Source organism: Brachyistius frenatus, unplaced genomic scaffold, assembly GCF_029030835.1.
Source record: "Brachyistius frenatus isolate BFR_SWC_R1_liver_20210118 unplaced genomic scaffold, ASM2903083v1 Contig_124, whole genome shotgun sequence".
NCBI lineage: Eukaryota > Metazoa > Chordata > Actinopteri > Embiotocidae > Brachyistius > Brachyistius frenatus.
The window spans coordinates 530,218-550,031 of NW_027210723.1; the positions used below are offsets into that span (position 1 = coordinate 530,218).

General features: G+C 37.8%; 1 protein-coding gene across 4 annotated transcripts in view; it reads right to left on the reverse strand.

The window, feature by feature from the left end:
* The window catches only part of khdrbs2 (KH domain containing, RNA binding, signal transduction associated 2), a 61,393-nt gene that overhangs the window by 15,234 nt on the left and 26,345 nt on the right, over positions 1-19,814 (reverse strand). For all 4 annotated transcript variants that reach the window (XR_011311600.1, XR_011311598.1, XR_011311599.1 and 1 more), the window contains exons 4-6: positions 17,789-17,935; positions 10,948-11,075; positions 8,724-8,907 (exon numbers count right to left, since the gene is read on the reverse strand). Coding sequence is in view for 1 of the 4 variants with exons in the window: in XM_069713928.1 (XP_069570029.1) it covers positions 8,724-8,907; positions 10,948-11,075; positions 17,789-17,935 (459 nt within the window). In the remaining 3 variants the exon portion in view is untranslated. The remainder of the gene's footprint in view (positions 1-8,723; positions 8,908-10,947; positions 11,076-17,788; positions 17,936-19,814) is intronic.

Below are 19,814 nucleotides of genomic sequence, written 5' to 3' on the forward strand. Positions count from 1 at the left end.
GTTTCTTTTTCATCACAATATAATCTCTTCTAATCCTTTCCAAGCTTGCTATTTCAAATCAAGCTCCACTGTGATACAAACAAATCTTCAGTTCCTTTTAGAGATCGAATATATTTGAAATCGACAGAATAAAATGTTTTGAAAGCATCAATGAAACTGGTTTATGCCAGATGTGGTCTCAACAGCACATTATTACTCCATGCCAGCCTGTAACAATAGAGTATTAGCATCTTGCATTAGGTGTGACTGCTTCTGGTAATGCTTTATGACACAACAGCAGACACATCGGTGTGAAGGACACCAAGTGCAGCAACACAAAAGAAATCACATTTGAGGCACTTGTACACATTCTCCCTCTTCTGTCGGGTAATGCTGATTCAAACAGCTCTGGTTCCTGTGTGGCTTTATTTGTGTGAACATGAATTTGACTAAATTAAAGTTAGGGATTATGTCAGGGATTAAGTTGTTCAGGGGATCCTATACTCCTCTTTTTCTTGCACGAATCTTTGCCCACAAAGGCAGCGTCAGAGACCTGCATATCTCGGTAATTAACCATTTTGTTAGCAATTCCATTCGAACTATTACCCCACACTGGACCACAACTGTGACAGTGGATTAATTTCAGTCAAACGTCTGATAAAAATAAACCTTCAGTTACTATAGAAACATGCAGTCACACAAAACGTAAAGTTTTAAAAGGATGCAAATATTCAGGATGCCCTATTAAAAACTGTCAGTGTTGTTCTCAGTGCGTAGAAATACAAAATACAGAATTGATACAAATGCTGAATTCATTTGAACCCCTCACAGCCCAGTGCACTGTCTGTTTACTGAAAGACGTGTGCGTGCTCAGCTCACTCTGGAAGGTATTGATAAAGTTATGTCTGTGTCAGGCTGCTGGTAGCATTTACTAACACAGCGGTGTCTGGTTTTGAATTTGAATTGGCTTTGAATATAGTTTCTTAAAAAATACTGTTCACCAACTTTTCTTTACAATAACTTTGGGTCACTCTTTCTGTCGAGTATGTTGAGTTGTGTATTTGAAAATGTATCTTAGATCAAAGTAAACTTGTGTGAGACAAATTGTTTTGGTAAGTAACCCCTGCCCTGAACAACTATTGTCCAATTATAGCATAGAAACCGTAACTAGGCACAGGAGACCTTGGATTTCTTCACATGTTGAAGTGGCGTACATGGAGATTTTTCAAACTGAAATACTCTGTGGTGTCTTTTTTTAAATTAACTTTCAAACACGCAAAAAAAACCCGAATATTGAATTATTAGCATCCGAGGCTAACCCGCTTACAACAACGAACTAGAAAAATGCATTTCCAGAAGAAAATGCAGTGTGAACAGTGAAAGCTAAAAAAAAAAAAAAAAAAAAAAAGCTGAAATCTGAGCCGAAGTAGATCTAAAATAGCAAAAATATGTTTGGTTTTTTTATCTGTATCTTTATTGTAGCGCTAAAAAAAACGCTGCATGATTTGGCACAAGACTTTGGATATGACACTTTTTATTTAACATCTGCTTTTCGATTAATTTTGACACTGTATTTCAAATGAACTACAACGGTATATGTTTATAAATTCATGTTGACAAATTAGTAACATGAACATCAACCAAGCTATCTCCATTGAGGAAAACAATGTAATGCGGTCAAAAGTTACAGAAAAGCCCAAGAGCTGAACCTTGAGTTAACACTTCTTTGTTCAAGCTTTAAATATATGTTACCAACTGACATCATTTGTGTATTTATTTTTGAAATATAAGCTATGTATATTTATTTATTGCTTTATTTAACAGGGACAAATTAAAAGCAGCATTAGGGAAAAGTGTAATTTGGTGTCTCAAAGGTCAAAGAAATTATGATAGAATGTTCCTCACTAATCTCTCTGCTGACCTCGGTGTCAGTTTCACACACAACACATGCATTTGCATTTGACAGCGTACTATGTGTAAATAGTCTGGCTTCTAATTAATGAGGCTTGATTGCTCTAGTTTGACACTCATCTGTAAAAACAATTAACATGGGTACTTTTTAACAAGGCAGAGGACATAAATCAAATGTTAACACAAGAGTGGAGGGTCTTTGCTCAGTGTAATTAGGACAGCAAGAACCTAAGGCCCTTAGCACTGTGCTTCATTATCAATTGACAACCTGTATGTCCCCTGACAGTGACTGATCTTCATAGGGAGTGGCCTGTGAATGCCTATCCATGCAGCAGAAAGAGGAGGAAAATGAGATTTGCAGCCTTTTGTCTCAATGAATAGATTCTGCTCCTCACTGCTTTGTAGCAGAGCAAATTCAATCAGCATGCACCTTTTGGTGTTGCTCAAACACTTCAAGTTTACTTTTGAACACGATCAGATCTCATACGAGGTTCAATTTTAAAACATTAAATAATTATGGTGAGATTAAACCTTGAATACTTTAGTGACATTAAACAATCGCTTTAGCCAACAAATAAATTAGACATGCATTTCTCAGTACTCAAATATGATCATGACTTGATGTGCTTGTGGAGTTCAGCCTTAGACGTAACTGCATCATCTACTCACAGGCGGCTTTGGTCCCTGATGACACATCTGAGGCTATTCTGCATTCTACCTGAGCTGTTCTTCTGTTAAGTAATCAAGTCGAGGTGTGTGTCATACATCTGTTTTAATAAACAGGAGCGTTCTGCATGAATAATTTCCATAATTAATGTAACAAATGTGTACCAAGCAGTGGATCCGAACCTTTTGTTATAAAGCAATTACAGCAGATGTGCATTCCTTCCTTATCGGTGGCCTCAGAAACTACTCTCCTTCTAGAAATATACAAAACCTCACGAATCTTACATATCTTTTATGTTCATGAAAAAGATGATATAGGGAATTTTTTTTTTCTCCCCGTTTCAAAAGAGTGTCCTTTTGCTTTTTCCACAGTGGATAGATTAGAGGTTTTTTTTTTTTCCTTCAAAGCCTCCGAAAGCTCTGTGTTTAATCACATTATGGCATTTCCCCGCACAGCCTCAGTATGGTTGCAGGGCTCAGGTTTAAAAACCGAGCTGTGCGTTGAAATTTTTACCAGCAATTTGTACAATTCATGGTCTACTGTCAGGAACAGAACGCTGGATCACTCTCAGATTCCTCACTTTTATCATCAGCCCTGACATTAAAAGATAAGATTTGATCCAGATGGGATTTGATTTTTAACATTAAACTGAGGCCATGGTCCCAGTCTATACAGAATTCCATCAATCACATCTTTAATCTCCCTCTGCTCTCACTTTGCAGTTCTCTCATGGAGTAACTTATACTGATTACAGTGAAATGTCTCACTGCAGCTCTTTCTGGATGATTATACCATTCAGTCATTAATGCTTCTTTAAAATGTCACTAAATAATGGTTATTAGTGGTCATTTCAGCATTTCAGCATCAACTTAATATGTATACCTCAACATTACACCTAAAATGACATATATTAAAGTAACTTTCATATGAATAATTCACAAGAATCGGACTGAAATACAAAGCATAGAATATGCTTTTTTATAAATGCAACAAAATTACATTGTCAAAAGAGCCCAGTTGTGCAACTGCAATACATTTAATATAATGAACATTTGCATTTATATGGAAATGATAAAAAATATTAGTTTAAAAACATGCATCAGAAGTACGTACTCTATAAAATACTGGCTCACCCGATGACATACTGTATACTAAGACCCTAATAGAGGAAAGAAAGTTTGTCTGGAGCAACTCTAAAACAATTACCAACACTACTTTACACAGAACACAGTGTCTGGTTGCTGAAATTGCAAATACCTTATCACTGGAAAGCAGGCCTCTTTTACTGGATAACAGATCTGCATGTTAAGCACTTTCACATTGTAGTATAGATGGGAGATTTATTTTACAGCAGCTTAATGAAGATGAGAGGCTGATTGCTTAATTTCACATAAATATGACCAATAACTGTTAGCATTTTTAATTGTTTGCCTCAAATTGTGTCTATCAAAATGTATTGAGGTTTATCAAATTAGATAAGGTTCACTTAAAGGTAAATCAGTGAGTAACAAAAAGGCTTGTTCTTATAGGTTTTGAGTATTTAATGTGCTCTGAATGTTTCTTTGAATAATTAAATGGTCGTAATAAATACTAAGCAAGGAAAACTTACCCTTAAAGGACTAGAACGCCTCTATTTATTTTTTAAATTGTCACAGTGATCAATGATCCTTTATGGATTAATGATTCACTAAAGAGTTTATCAGTTTATCTGAAATGACGCTAAAAGCCCACCGGCACTTAACTGGAAGAGACAGAGATATGTACCTGACCACAGCTGATGTTTGATGGCACTCTTCTGATGCATTATAATCAAATATAATCTCAGTCATCTTGGGATTAGGAGGGTTTCATACGACAACACATGAAGAAACTGTTCAGAAACTGCATCGGCCCATTTATAGGGTTGAAATGAACTTCAACATAAAAAAATATTTGAAGCTCCCCCAATGGGTGCGATATTTGAATTCATGTAGATTAAACCCCGCTAAACTACCTCTACGGTGAAGCACTGTGATCCACTTCACTTCTGAATCGTTGCCATCCTTTAAGAGGTACAATAATGGTGACTGTCACTGTATTAGCTTTACGACACTGACAGCATGACAGAGTACATTCATCACTAGAGTCTCCAGAGAAACCTGTATTATATGATGACTGGCAGAACAGCGGAAACACTGCGAATGTTGATGGGAGCTTCATCCCAAATGGAGGAGAGAACAACAGTCTGTCATTCATTCAGTAAACACTGCGAACTACAAGATGCACACATATCTACATGTATATGTGCTGGTTATGAATAAGCAATCCTATGCAAATGTACATATCTGGCAGAAGATGTGCGGTGATATTAATAACTTGTTGTGTCGACTGTGCATAAAAGCAGGAGGTAAAATGAAAACTCAAAATTGCGGCGTTGCTGGAAACGAGACTGTCGCTGCATCAAGTCACGTGATTAATAGTTGTGTTTTATTTTTCATCTTATTTGATGAACATATATTTACTGTGTGCAGGCTTACCCTCAGATTATTGCAATTGCTAATGAATTCCTAATAGGTCCGTTCCTCAGTTCATCCCGTTCACATACCTAAGTATCCTCTGTTAGTGTAAATGGGACTGTGTAAAGCACCTTTTTTTCATGAACACTTGTAAACCAAAATGTATTAGTCTGTCCTTTTCAGAACATCCATATCCTGACAGCGGCTCTTCTGTTGCCTTAAACCTGTTTTTCTTTTTTTTTAAGACATCAATCTTTAGAAGTATATCTGACATGTAAAAATATAATTGGACTGCAGGACATGCCTCACATTGAAACCATTGAAAAATAAGTTTGCATAATACTAAATAAGACGATCACAGCCAGGTAATATTTGTTAACAGTACTTCACAGCATAGAGAGTTTTTAAATCTGGTGTCTGGTGAGACATTCCAGTGCTGGCGTTGATAGTGATGTGTTTGACGTCACCCGGCGGCGACTGTTTTGCCTGAGCTGAAGGTGGGAGAATGGAGCAATAGTTGCAAACATAGGGATGGAAAGAGGTAGGCTAGAGCAGCTAAAAGTATAATGTAAAACCTAATAAGCATCCAGAAAAAGTTTCTGGAGTGGATGCTCCTGATACAAAAGACCGTTGGGGTTCAGAGGAAGGATTAAGGTAAAAAAAAAAAAAAAAAAAAACAGCGATAGACGGCGAGTATAACATCGATAGTCATTAGTGTAGCTTTTCCTTGTTGGAGAGCACTACTGAAGGCACACATGGCTGTCATGTTACTCCTCTTGGAGAGATTTGTGTTTGTAAAATATTTGGAGTAGTCTGGTAGCCATTATATATATTTGTAATTATTCTCTGCCAGAAGGGGGGCACCAACATTTTTTGGGGAACTGAGGTGTAAACTCACACTGGAGTGAACTGTATTTTTGTTTTCAGCTCTGTATTAATACACATTTTGGTGCTCTAGTGAATGTGGCAGCAGGAACATGCCCATGGGTTTGATTTAACATAAGCCCATTAGTATTTATCATAATGAAGGAACATGTCATACAGTGTAAAGGTATGGTTTTGGACAACAATGGAGCTTTAGGACAAAGAGGAATGAGATACTTGTTAGTAGGATCAATTCACTGTTGATTTTAGACTCTCTTTGGGATTTGTTGACAGTGAACAAAAATACAATATCTCCACCTGGAATAAATGTACGAGGAGCTGCAATTTGGGAGGTACAAAGAAAACCCAGTGCCGGTGTGAAGGATATAGCAAGGTGAGATTTGTGGGAGAAAGATAAAGAGGCAACATCACGTTCATAAATTATAAAGCAAACAATGATACACGATAACCTCCAGCTTCCTCATGGTTTCCTCTGAACTTTTAAATCAATACCACCCACGATGAGGTACAATTATGGACGTGCTCGTAGTATTGTCTTTATTAGACACACTGACAGTTTGACAGAGTCCATCAATCAACGGTCTCTGGAGAAATTACATGATACACACATACACACACTATATTTTCCTAAAGACAACTACAAGGTGTTGCAAGAAAAACACATCTACTGCTGCTGATTTGTTGTTGTGTTTCAGTAGATTGTACATTGCAGAGGGAAATAACAACAAGCACCTTGTATACTCAGAGAAGGAAAAAAAAAATCAAACAAACCTGCACCTTTGTATAAAGAGGTCCCGCTACAATCTGGAAACATGTTTAAAGAAAATTGTGTAATGTAGTTAAAAAAAAAATAGCAAAGTGAGATATGAGGGAAGAGAATGTTCAGGACAAACTCATCTTTCCATAATCCCCTAGTCTCCCTGCTCCCACCCTCCTTCCCAACCTCCAATTACAAAGAGAAGAAATGCCTCGCTTTTTCACTCCTCAGAAATACACAGGCTCTACATCAGAACTCAATTTGGTTTGGTAATGAGACTGCGCTTGTGCATTTCCCCATGCAGACAGCCCAATCTTCAATTGCCTGCACACATGGGGGCTTTTCTTAGCAGGAAGGCTCCAAGGAAATAGGCTGGTAAAAGTGTTGCCTCTTTCATTTGGATGAAACTCAGAGCTCACCTTGTGTAGTCTTTTCAAAATGACCTTCAGAAATGTCTGAGATCTGAGGACAAGCATACTTTTAATTATAGACCTTGAATATTTTTTGATATAGGGATCCCAGGATTATTCTAAGTGGTAGGAAAGATTTTACAAACCACTGGTCAAGGTACTAACTACACCCCTAAGTGGAGTGTTCACTCTCTGCATAATAATGGTGCTGCAATTCACACAGAAGAGCTTCATGGATTTGTGATTTCCCACCACACAATATTACCGTAGTTTTTCATGACACTTTCCTTCAGGTGACCTGTAGTGACTCTTTGTATAGCACATGACATGCTTGTCTGCCGTTTTGTTTGTTTTTTTAAACTCAAGCTGTTTTTTCAGTAGCCACTGCTTTCCATTTGTGTCATCAAAGAAAACAAGCAGGCACTGATTCAAAAGTCCTTCCTCTGATGCCCAGTTCAAGCACACTTGATGCATAAGAGTTGACTTTTTGACACTTTGTGGCAACAAAAACCCCGGGGTGCCTTATTCCCTTAACCTCCACCCCCTTTCTACTAAGAAAGCTTGAAAGCATTTTGGTTGTTGGACCTTTGCGGTAAAAATAGTGTGCAGCACAAGAAGTATGTGCCCCTATAGACAACAGAAAAGGCACAAAAAAAACAAACAAAAAAAAACACTGTGTGTGCACTCTTATTACAGAGCAAGGAACTATTGCAGCTGCTGGTGTTATTGTTACTCTGGTCTGGGTATTTTAAGAGGGCTCACACTGTTTGAATCATGAGGCTTTCTGCCTTCAAACTATTACTCAGAATGGGCCAATTCCATTTAAAATACAGAGCCAGAATTTTTACTTGGCTTGTATTTGGTGAGTCTTAAGGAGAGTCAAGGAGGGCTTTAAAATGTATTCAAAATCCAATAATTCAAAATACTTAAAAATGTCAAATTTAAAATAGAAAAAAATAAGCAATAAAAAGTTGTGCGTAGCAGTCAGAAATAGTGATAGAGTAACAGAACACAACAGAATGTTTCATCTGTAAGTCAAAGCTGTGACAATGGTGACAGTAAGTTAAATGTAAATACTCTTTTTATCCTTGAAAGTCTAAAATTTTGGTTACTTTTACATACAGTGAAAGAAGAAATTAATTTAAATGATTCTCATGATGAGGTGTCATTAGTTGTTCAGTGTAGTGCAATATTTATGTGCAAACTAGCTCAGCAACATAAATTGGATGAATCTTTAATTTTTTCCTGAGACATGAAAGGGGACCATGGACAGAAAAAACAGCAAGAACATGAGCCATGCTTTTAAAACGTCTGGCAAAATATAAAGAGAAATTGATCGCTGCTTCCTATGACATTGAACCCTGCTTTACTTGATGATCCAAAGGCACTGTAGAGTGTATTGAGTGATTAAAAAAATTGCAGATGATTAGTTAAAATATATATTGTAAAATTTTCTTGCTTTCCCTAATTTCTCAAACACCTGTCCGACAATGTCCTGCCTTTCCACGTAAAGCAAGATCACATGAAAGGGGGATTAAACCAAGTCTGATTTAGACACAGTTCAAGTCAAATTACTCTCAGATATACTTTTCAGGGTGCGTAAAGAGGATTGGACTTACATAGTCGTCGTATGATTCATGTGTGACAGCTAACAGCGGGGGTCTGTATCCAGCACTCGCTCCTGCCCCCCTGGCTCTCGGAGCTTGTACCTCCCTCGTCAAAACGGTCGTGGGAAGTTTGCTGTGCGTTGCTGTCGCTGTCCCCCGAGGTGCTGCTGCACTCCTTGCTGCACCTCTGTGGCCTCTGAGAAGCAAACACACAGATGAACATGGCATCAATTTGGCCTAAGAAACTCGCTCCACAACATTTGTAAATAAGCCGCAGTGATTTTAAGTGGAAAAGTGGAATCAAGGCATTAGGAAATGTGTTAAATCCCTCTTATCGCTGCATATGTGCAGGCTGCCTCAGTTGGTGGTTGTCACACAGTTTGCCCGGGTGAAACACAAGATAAACTTACAGCACTGAAGTAGATCTTGTTGTGATCAGAAAGACGAGGAGTGTCACTTTATGTCTCTCTGCTCTGCAAACATGCCTGTGGGATGTAACATGTTTTTTAGTTTTTTTTTACATTTTTGGCCAAATCTGTGTTTGCACAAAATCACATCTGCCTGAAACCGCTCATTACTCTCAAGCTGTCAGCAGACAGGTATAGTTGTCAATGTGAGCAAACAGTTTTTTGACATTTACGGGCAGAGACATCACAGGCCAAACGCCGGGGGCGGACAGGAGGAATTTAAGGGTGTTTCTTTCATGAAAGTGAGACTGCCCAGCAGATGGACTTCAGGGACACTGCAGGGACCACAGGGTGGATTTAGCATCACAAAACTGTCTATTTTCTGCTAACTTACATTTTAACAGCAGGATGTAGGTGGGCTAGGACACCTATTCTTCCTCTGGCACATCCTTCGGTAGGTAGCAACCCATTGTGATCCAAAAATACAGACACTCAAAGGGGAATTACTGGTGCATAATTTTCAAGGAGATTTACAATAATCGCTTATCGTTGTACTATAAGGAGAAAATCTGAGCACAGGAGTGGTGGTGGTGACTTTAAATTGGGAGCATCCCATGTTACTGCTGGATTTAGCTCATCTACATGAGCTGCCTGAATTAGGCCAGGCTGTCATGGCACACTTTACCTGTGTACTCCAGAGGGACTGCCAAGGCTCAAGTAGATTACGGACAATTTGCTCTAAAAACTAACTTAAAAGGAGACTCAAAGTGGCAGGCGTTTCACACAAGCAGCTGGCTACCAACATGGCTAAGCCAATCAAATTCTCTGTAACACTGTTTTTTTCTGGCCCTGCGTGGATCCTAAAATCCTCCTGTGCTGCAGTACATGGGAAAAAATCAAGTAATATCTGAATTATCAAGACAGAAGTGGAACTTTTTTTTTTTTTTTTTTTAAGTAAAATGCTATTTAAAACTATTAACTACAACCTGAGAAAGAGAACTCAGAACAAGTTGGCATAAAATACTGAAGTATTTGCTAGTGAACCAATTAATGTGAAAATTCACCATGAAGGTAGGAACTTTCTTTTTATTATTAAAGCATGTATTTGTCATTCACAACACTGCACTGAGTTCTAGATTATCCATAAAAACACGAAATTACACATTGTACTGTAATGAATAATAAACGAGAGTAAAGTCAAAGAGGTTGCTTTCTTTGGGTGACAACTGAATTACAGGATGACTCCACTGTTTTTACAGTAAAGATGAGGTTTACTCATCATGAGGACACCACCTCAGTCTGTGAAAACAGTTGCATATGTCCTCTTTGGCTCTGAGAGAGATTTGACTTTTCCCTTCTTACCAAATTTATTTTGAGAAACTGGTTTTTAACACTAACGACGGGACGTTGTATAATGTATAATAACATGAATAAATATGAGGTACGTATCAATCTTTTGACATTTAATTTCATCAATAAGAAACAATAAATGTTTTTTAATTTGGATATAAAAGTATGTCACTTCTGTCATTCAAAAAATTATACATAAAAACTTTGGAACATAAAAAAACCCCCGTTATTTTTCATCCATAAGAGGAAAAAAAAACACTTCTCATGTATTCATTTTACAATACAACCCCCCAAAAAATTCAGCATTAATTTCTGCTTCTGCAGCAAAAATGTTTTGGAGAGAAGACGTGATGCATTTCCTCAGAGATATTTCATAAAAATGGTAATTTCTGTGTCTCCCAGAAGCCTTGATTATTGTTTTCACACAAACAAATACTTTTTTCAGAGCTATTTTTGAACAACTGTAATTAACACTTTACCTTGTGGATATTGTGGTTGCTGGTCGTGCGTTCCTTCCTTGTACACTCCTCCCTCTGCTCGACTCGTCAGAGCCGTTCAACAGAGATAACTCTCTCAGCTGCTCCTGTCTGATCTCGTCATTGTAGTCCTGTGTGAAAAAAAAAATCAGCACGTTTCATTAAAAAACACCTCCAAAAACATGGACATTTGTCTTCTGGCTGCAACAGATGCTCGCAACAGCACCAAATTTCATCAAATTAAAATGATTTTGACACACACCCTGAAAACATATGGCGATGCTGAGTGCTGAATAATCAATGAAGAATGTTGTCATTTGGTTAAACTGTGACACAAAATGCAGGGGAAAGATTGGTATTGTAGGAAATCGCTAAAAATATTCCAGAAAAGAGCTGTGGATTCATTGTCTGCTGTAAATTTGGATGATTAAAAAATTAGTAAAGAGGAAAAACAATGTGCCTCCTTGACTTGAAGACAAAATAATGTCAAACCAATCAAATCAGGGTCAGATTTCCAAATAATTTCACAAACCTATGTGTTGAGATGAAAGAAGGCACAAACTGGAAATTGAATCACAAACTCTTTATCTTTTTAAGGCAACATAACATCAGCACACACAACTTGTAATTGACAGTTTCAGCAGCTTTGTATAGAATGTTGTTATTTTGTGATTCAAGACCACTTTTCTCAACCCGATATCAAACATGATCATTACACAGGAGATAAGAGAGTGGACAAAGCAGTATTCATTATCTTGTCATTGCTGACAGATTATTTCCCAGAAACACTCGAGCCAAGCCCACAAGATTCAGTACCTCGGGCAAAATGTTTTTGTAATGACAACAAAGCAGTGGAGGCAGCGACACACTGTCAGTGTTTTTGACAGACACATTTTGTAACTTTGTTGTTTGTTTTTTCACTGCATGAACTGGTGTCACAGAGCCAGAAAGACCCACAATTTGTCTTTTGAAACAAATTTTTCAAACAAGTATAGTTCACTGCTAACAAAGTTCAGTTATTTCAACTTAGACACACTTTTCAGTTTGAGTTGTCATCATAGTCACCTTTTTGTCCTACCTATAATACAGGATCATACATCTCATGATATTTAATCATGAGGATATTACAACTTCACCTAATTTTGACACTAAATGCAATCAGATCTTCAGATTTAAACAGTTCTGTGTGAACACAGAAAAATCTCAATTGAAACTTTGTGAAATGTAACCTCCTTTTTAGAGGCTTATTATCAGACATCAAATCTGTAATCACACTCTTCTTGTAATCATAATATATTCATATATTTCTTCAGAAACTTAATTTAAGCTTGATAATGTTAGTAGGTATTCAGCACACACCACGCACTTATAACTTTTAACCATTCATTATTTGTACAGGGTCACAGGATGCTGGAATCTATAGCAGCTGAAATTGGGTGAAAAGCTGGTCAGATCCTGGTTGCAGGTTCATCGTAAGGCCAACACAAAAAGGTAAGCGACTATCCGTGCTCCAAATCACACCTACGGACAATTTAGTACAACCTAACGTGCATGTTGCATGATGTGCAAACTCCACCCAAAAAGGCCACCGTGCTAACCGCTGCACCATCATGCCGACCAGCAGAATATCTAAGAAAAGGGGCAACGTTTTCCTCTACTCAAAAGTTTGTTTGCTTAATTTTAACTTCACCCAGATGTTTAATATGCACTGTTACTGTTTTTAAGTATTAATTAATTAAATTCATTTTTATGGAAGAAAAACATTAGACAAAAAAGATCTCTAAACCAACAAATCTTGTCACATCTATTTTTTTTTTTTTTTTTTTTAGCTATTTTTGGGCTGTTTAGGTGGACTGCAGACATGTGACAGGAAATTCTATGCAACAAGGTCTCCAGTCGGAACCAAACCCCAGACATCATTATTCATATCAAGAAAGTGGGCAGAATAAGATGCGGAGGATGTCACGTTGTTCTTCATTTACAGAAATAGAATATGTGTCATACAGGGACCATGTGATGAACAGGTTTTAGAGACTGACACCCGTGTGTCACCGAAGATGAGAAAAAAATAAATCCTTGTGGTAGAGTTTCAAAACATTTGATGTGCTGCACACATGTACTCCTCTTATTAATGAACTAACGAGGCCTTCAGCATTATGTTGGTTTGAAGGAGACTGGCACAGCTCTTAATTAGGAAGCTGGCAGCTCATCCAAAGCACAACAAACCTGCCGGAGCTTGTAAAAGTTGACTGTTGACAGAGGCGTTAACATGAATATACAGAGATAAAGCCCATGCTGAGGCTCCTCGGGCACAGACTGTTTGCTCACTGAGATTAATTCTGACCATGTGTGACCTTGTACACACATGATGCCCTTCACAGAGCCAAAGTTAGACTGTAAGAGGTCAACACATGGAGCGTGGTGAAACCAATCACTCTCGTGTTTGACTCTACCTGCTGCTACGTCTCTCTGTTACTGGCTGCATTGACTTATATAGTCTTATATTGCAGTGATATGAGTCTGTTGGCTGTAGGACCATTTTTGAAGGAACTGCTTCTGCATCCTTTCATATTCTTCTGACAAAAATACACAAAACACTGCCTTTTTGAACCATCAATTTCAGTGGATTCAATCTTTAATTAAAAGAGATGTTGTCAAGCCGGATCTCCCGTGAGACCCGTGATATGATTTTACTGAGGAAATATAGTTCTCAGACAAAAAACTAATCTTAAAAAAAAAATAAACAGCCAAAGAAAACAAATCAATCTCAACTTCCGAATAAATCATATGGCGTTTATTGGATTACTATGATGGTACAAGCGCAAGTGACTGTTATGGTTAAACAGGGAGGATAGATACATTTATCGATACACAATAATTTATCATAAACAGCACAGTTTGTGACACGTGATTGTGCACATGTAAATCATGTATTTTGCCCATGGGTGGTTTTGGAACATTTTTATGGTGTAATCTTTGAAGCCCATGTAGATTCCCAAGTGAGAACCTTTCCACATATTTTTCCGATGTTATCACATGTTGCAACATGTGATAACCATGTTTCATACATGTGACCACATGTGGAAAACATGGGAAACTGTTTTTTTTTGTTCTGTAAGGGACTGATCACTTTTATCACAGTGGCAAAGACTCAGAAAATAGTATATAATATAGAGACAAAGAAGATTCATGGTGCATGATGTGAATGTACTGATTTCAATCTTTAGGAACAAACTAAATGTGTGTTTAAATGAATCTCGTATTAGATCAGCTGATTCAAAGGACTCATATAATACCCATCCACCCAGATGACCTCACAATGGTGAGACAGATGCTTCAGAAAAAACTCTCATACACGAAATATCAGAGCTGGATGGACAGAAGTGGAAATGTGATATTTTTCTACACCTGAAATTTGCATATATAGAGAGTAATACATACTGCTCATGCATTTTAAGAATGTAACTATTTCACATCACAAATTCTTTCAAAGTTAACCTGACATAAAGTTAGTCCTGCACTGTAACGAACACCCAACACAGTCTGAATCTATGATGAAGACGATGGTGCAGAGTATTTGGCTCTGTGACCCCCGACCGATCTTTAGTTGGTCTTCAGGCTTCTTCATTGGGATCGTATATGGACCTAATAAATTGCGTAGAAAGCAAATCCAAGCTGACCTGAGTCAGTTTTAATAGGAACCATATTTTGTCTGACTCTCGTTTGACTTTATTCAAAAGCAAATTACTACCACAAATCATGTTCAAGCATCTGTGTCACCCTCGATCTGCCAAAACGCTCCCGCTGCCATTTGGCCCAGGATGAAGGCCACCAGCTCATCCAGCTGAGAGCAGCATCGCTTGTCCTTCTCCACTACTTCTCACTCTTAGTCTGTATTTACAGCAGCACTGATTATTTCCAGTTTGCATTTGTTGTATTTTCTTTTGAGCAAAATTCTGAGCGCACAACACAGACTTCTGTTGTCAGATTTTGCTTCATGGCTTTTTCAGAAAAACAGTACTCCTTGGTGGCCTGCGTGCTCTATTTCTGCTCAGGACTTAATGAATTACAAAACATACACTAATTAATGCAGCTGGAATTCTAATTGGAAGTGGCCACACAGCTTATTCACGTGATGGATATTTGAGATTTAAACGGAAGAAATGTCAACAAACCACATAAGACGACTTTGTTTTGCATCAGATGAGGAGATTGTGGATTCACATTTCCCCTTTTGTAGATTCAAGCTCTGTGGGAGCTCAGTGAGAGGACGTCTATCTTAAATTATACAGGAAAGACATTTATTTTCAGACATCATGGGGATGATGCATATTAAAATTAATTTCACTTTGAGGACTGGAGGACATTTGAGTTTTTTGTTGCAAAAAACCCATCTGCAAGAGAAAGAAATGAGTGCTGCACTCATTCGTATCTCATGTCCTGGCACATACTTCGATTTTCAGCTGCAACCAGCAGTCTAAGTAACAACTGCACTTGTGGCATTGTGGGAGACAGCTACAGGTTATTCTGTCTGCTGCATCATGTTGAGTTTAGTTTGGTTTCAAAAGCATAATGTTGCACCAGCAGGGGTAGATTGACTGCCGGAGCAGTGGGAGTTTTCCTCAGGGGAGAGCTGGCTTGACTCAGACATGTTTGTGGCAGGATCATGAATTCAGTCTCTGTTTTTTATTGAGAACTGCTACATTCAGCTTTTACATTTTGAGCTGACAACAAACTGATGTCTTGTTGTTTTTTTTTTTTAACTCTTCCTCCTTCCTTCTTGTTTAACTCCGTGCTGATATTACCCAGGATGAGCCCTGATGGTTCAGTCACAGATTCAGGTGTGTGATGCAGCTTCAAGCAGAGATCAGGAAGAGCCTACATAGCTGAGGTAAGCTGAGGATTTTTCATTTTATGACTTGTATTTTTTGACCCCAATCATCACATTTCACGTTCCTCCCTTTGGATCCATGAAAGTCTCTATACACTTTTTTCTACATATGCACAAGTACACCCCAAAAACCTGTAAACACACCTTTCTGCTTCAGTAGAAGTCAAACTCTGACAACCTGACTTTTACAACACAACTCTTAATGCTTAGTACAGCAGTGAAAAAAAAGAGGCAAACAGCAGGATGCACTTGGCACTCTCCACCAGAGGCAGGAAACATCTGTCACTATGGATACTGACAGATGCCTGTTGTGTTACATTATGTGCCGTTTATTCGCGAATCCATAAGATCCCTGAGGCAGCGTGCATGTGCTATAAAATCAATGGTATGATCTTTATTTTCTGTGTTTTTATTGACATGTGGAGATGCTGCAAGCGGGATAGGGACAACATTATGCTTTCTATCTTTCTACTTAATTTTTTCTGGATCACACTTAATAATCTGGGGTTTTGTCTCACCATGAGGGAGGGAACATATAAAATTAATGAAAACAATTTTTGCCCCTAATATTTCGCAGTTTGGATAAGAATCTGTAATAATAAATCAGCATGAAATGTTTTTTTTTTATTGGTCCCATCCACCTGCCACGAACTGGCAAACAGTTCTTTCTCATCGAGTAATTTTTTTCACCATTAAATCTTATCGAATTGGTTCCTCAGTCACTCTGCATCATTAGTTCTGCTGGCAGATCTTCACAAAAGATTGAGAATAGACTGTTGTCTGGCCTAAACTGTCTGTGCTTATTGAATGAATGCATGTATTACAGCTCCATCCTCCGTGTATTCTAAATAATAATAAATAATAATAAATGTGGCTGCAATTCTGTAAACTCATTCTGTACCTCATCTTTTCTGAAGCCACTGCAGTGAAGAAAGAGCCGAGGCTCTGTCAGCAATACATTTATATTCTTGGACAAACATCACATAATACTGCGGTTTATAAAAAAAATTAATAAATAAATAAATTTAAAAAAAAAAAGCATACATATATTTTAAAAGTTCACGCAGACCTGAGAAGTAAGTAAGAAGAAGCTGACACTACAAGCAGGTGTGAATCTCAGTGCAAAGTGCATCAGGTTGCAAATAGGACGATTAGATATACTAGTATTTCTAAGAAAAAATACTGTATATCCGGTGAGTATTTTTCAGAGTTTCCCATTCATCTTTACTTTACAAATGTTACAGTAAATCTAAACTACCAGCCTGCAAACAGGAAAACAAATACCTTTAACGTTTACAAGACTTCCTATGAAATGTTTCCCAACATTTTTACATTTTGGGTATTTTTTCTGAACACTAACACACAGAAACCTCAGGACCAGATTAATAATCCTGTACTTCCCTACTTGTTGTTTGGCAGACAGTTTTGAGTAATTTGAATTTGGTTTTGCTCCGTGCAGATGCAGTATCATCATCCTCTTTGCCCAGTGAGCAGGCATCCTGGTAAGAACATTGGATCGGTATAGGAAGAAGCCTGAACTTCATAAAGAATCATGCAGCACAACTCCTCTATTAGGCTTGTCACATTTGCAAAGCTTGATTAATATTTACAGCTTAGACTCAGCTAGAGTACACAACATGCACATTAATTATAACCAAGTTCTCCAGGCTATAAGTTGAGTCTTGCAAGTTGTTCCATACTGCACTTTAATTGCTGAATACATTATTTTTCATTTGTAACTAAGGGCATGTAGTGTAGAGCAGCAGAGGAAAAACTTCATGCTTCTATCGCCCTCTTATGTAAATAAACCCTGGATACTGTAAACTCAGAAACTGTTTGCTTTGTGTTAATAAGCCTGTGGGAAAAATGATCAAGTCAGCAGTCATAGCTGGTGTCCGCATACGACATCGGAATAAAAATTAGTAATAAAATCAGGTGAAGTATTAAACTTACTGGAACTAGGAATTTTTTAATTTCCTCCAAGGCGTGACTCATGCGTGAATAGGCCTCACCAGGTGGAGCAAAGACTTCAATTAAAACATGAAGATCATTACTCAGATGGCCGTATTTGGCCTCCCCGCTGTTTCGTAATTCTTCTTCCTGTGAAAATAAGAGCGCAAGTGAAGGATTTTAGTCCACGAACCTAAAATTAAAATAATTAGCATGAATTTGTTCAGGATATTATTATATGACAATAAATACCACAATAGCCTACAAGCTTGTTTGGAATAACATGTAGTGACCACACTACTGCATAGTAATGTTTTAATGAAGTTATTTATTTGAAAGCCAGTTGTTTTTATGTGTTGACAAAACAATACAGATAAATAGTGCAGATGTTTCAGCTGTTTTAACGTTAGTATATATTACAAAAAAGAAATGATGTGAGACATAAAAACTGTTTGCCATGTAATTGTATGAACGGTCGTAACAACTGTCAGATGTGCTTGTGCTGCATTAGTGTTGTCAGAAAAGGAAAAACAGAAAAAAACTTCTGAGTTGGCATATTACACACAATGTGTTCCTAATACGACCCACTTTTGCTGTGTTTCATATTTGTTACCAAGTGAAACCACACACAAAAAAAACTATACAAAATTATCTGAATCAACTGTGTAAGTGTTGAATTTCATTTTGGTGCAAATGCTAGCAGTGGTGCATTCCGTTCAGCGTTTGTTGACATGTCTTTTCACCAAGTGTGAAATTATAAGAAATCCCAGATGTCTCCAGTTCAGACTTACAAGTCACAGGCTGACATGAACAGATTTATGTAGAGCCGTGGTTTCAGCTTTCAGTGCTACAGTTGGCATGATAACATGCTCACAATGACAATGTTAACGTGCTATGTTTCACAGGTGTATCCCAATGTTCACCATCTTAGTTTAATACCTTAACAAGTTGACTTTTACAAAGGTGTATGTTATTACAGATATTTGGACATTGACCATTTAGAGTCTTCCTTGTAGACCAGGAATTTCATGGCAATCCAAGTTGTTTCGATAATTACAGTTTTAGTGTAGCTACTCAGTGTGTGTTCAGGTCATCCTCACACTAACATATCATGCAGATTTAGGATTGTCTTCGGATTAAAAATGGCAACAATAAAGATTTAAAATCTAATATTATTGAACATGACTTATTCATTCGCTGATTAACAAACTTTTGTGAAACACATTTTTGAAGATATACCGACACAAGGCCTTTGTCAATGAAATGAAAGCAAACATCAGTCTTATAAATCCTTAAAGCGACAGAGCACTGGCTATGTAGTAAAAAGGCAGAGGAATATTATGAATGTATGAAAGCGAATGTTCAGTTTAGATAGTTTGCATTAAATTACAGCGAGTCGACTGAAGTCACTGCAGTAAACAAAAGCTTTCAAGAAAAGTGCAATCACCCTTGAGTCTTAACTCGGGCCCTATGGAGGCCTGCCTGAGGCTTCACACTGGCTTTAAGGGCTTAAAGATCTTTAATATAGCTTGGGGCTACTGCTAACTGTGTTTTAAAAGGAACCACCTGAATTGTAAATCAATTCTACCCTTAACAAACAGTCAGAAGTGATGTCAGACCTGGAGTGGAGACGTTTTGTCTGCTTAAACCAATTACAAGTGCAGCTGTTGCATCCTGAACAAAGTAGAGATTATTCAGTCATGACGCAATAAAAACTGACTTCCATTTAATTTTTTAAACCTGTATTCATTCATCCTACAGTGCAACAGTTTGCTGTTGAGTGCTTTGCTCAAGGACACCTTGATGGTGGCTGTGAAGAGAAGTGAGAGTGCCACTCGTGCATTTTCCTCCATTGGCCAATCAGGGGATTCAAACTTTTGTCCTTGCATCACAGGGCCGTTCGCTACCCTCTGGGAGAAGTCAGTTTTAATTAAAAGTCGCTCCAAAGACTTCAGCACTCCTCTCATACTCTGTCAGATAAGCCTAGGTCATTATGGATCAGATCAAAACATGCATATGGGCAGATGAT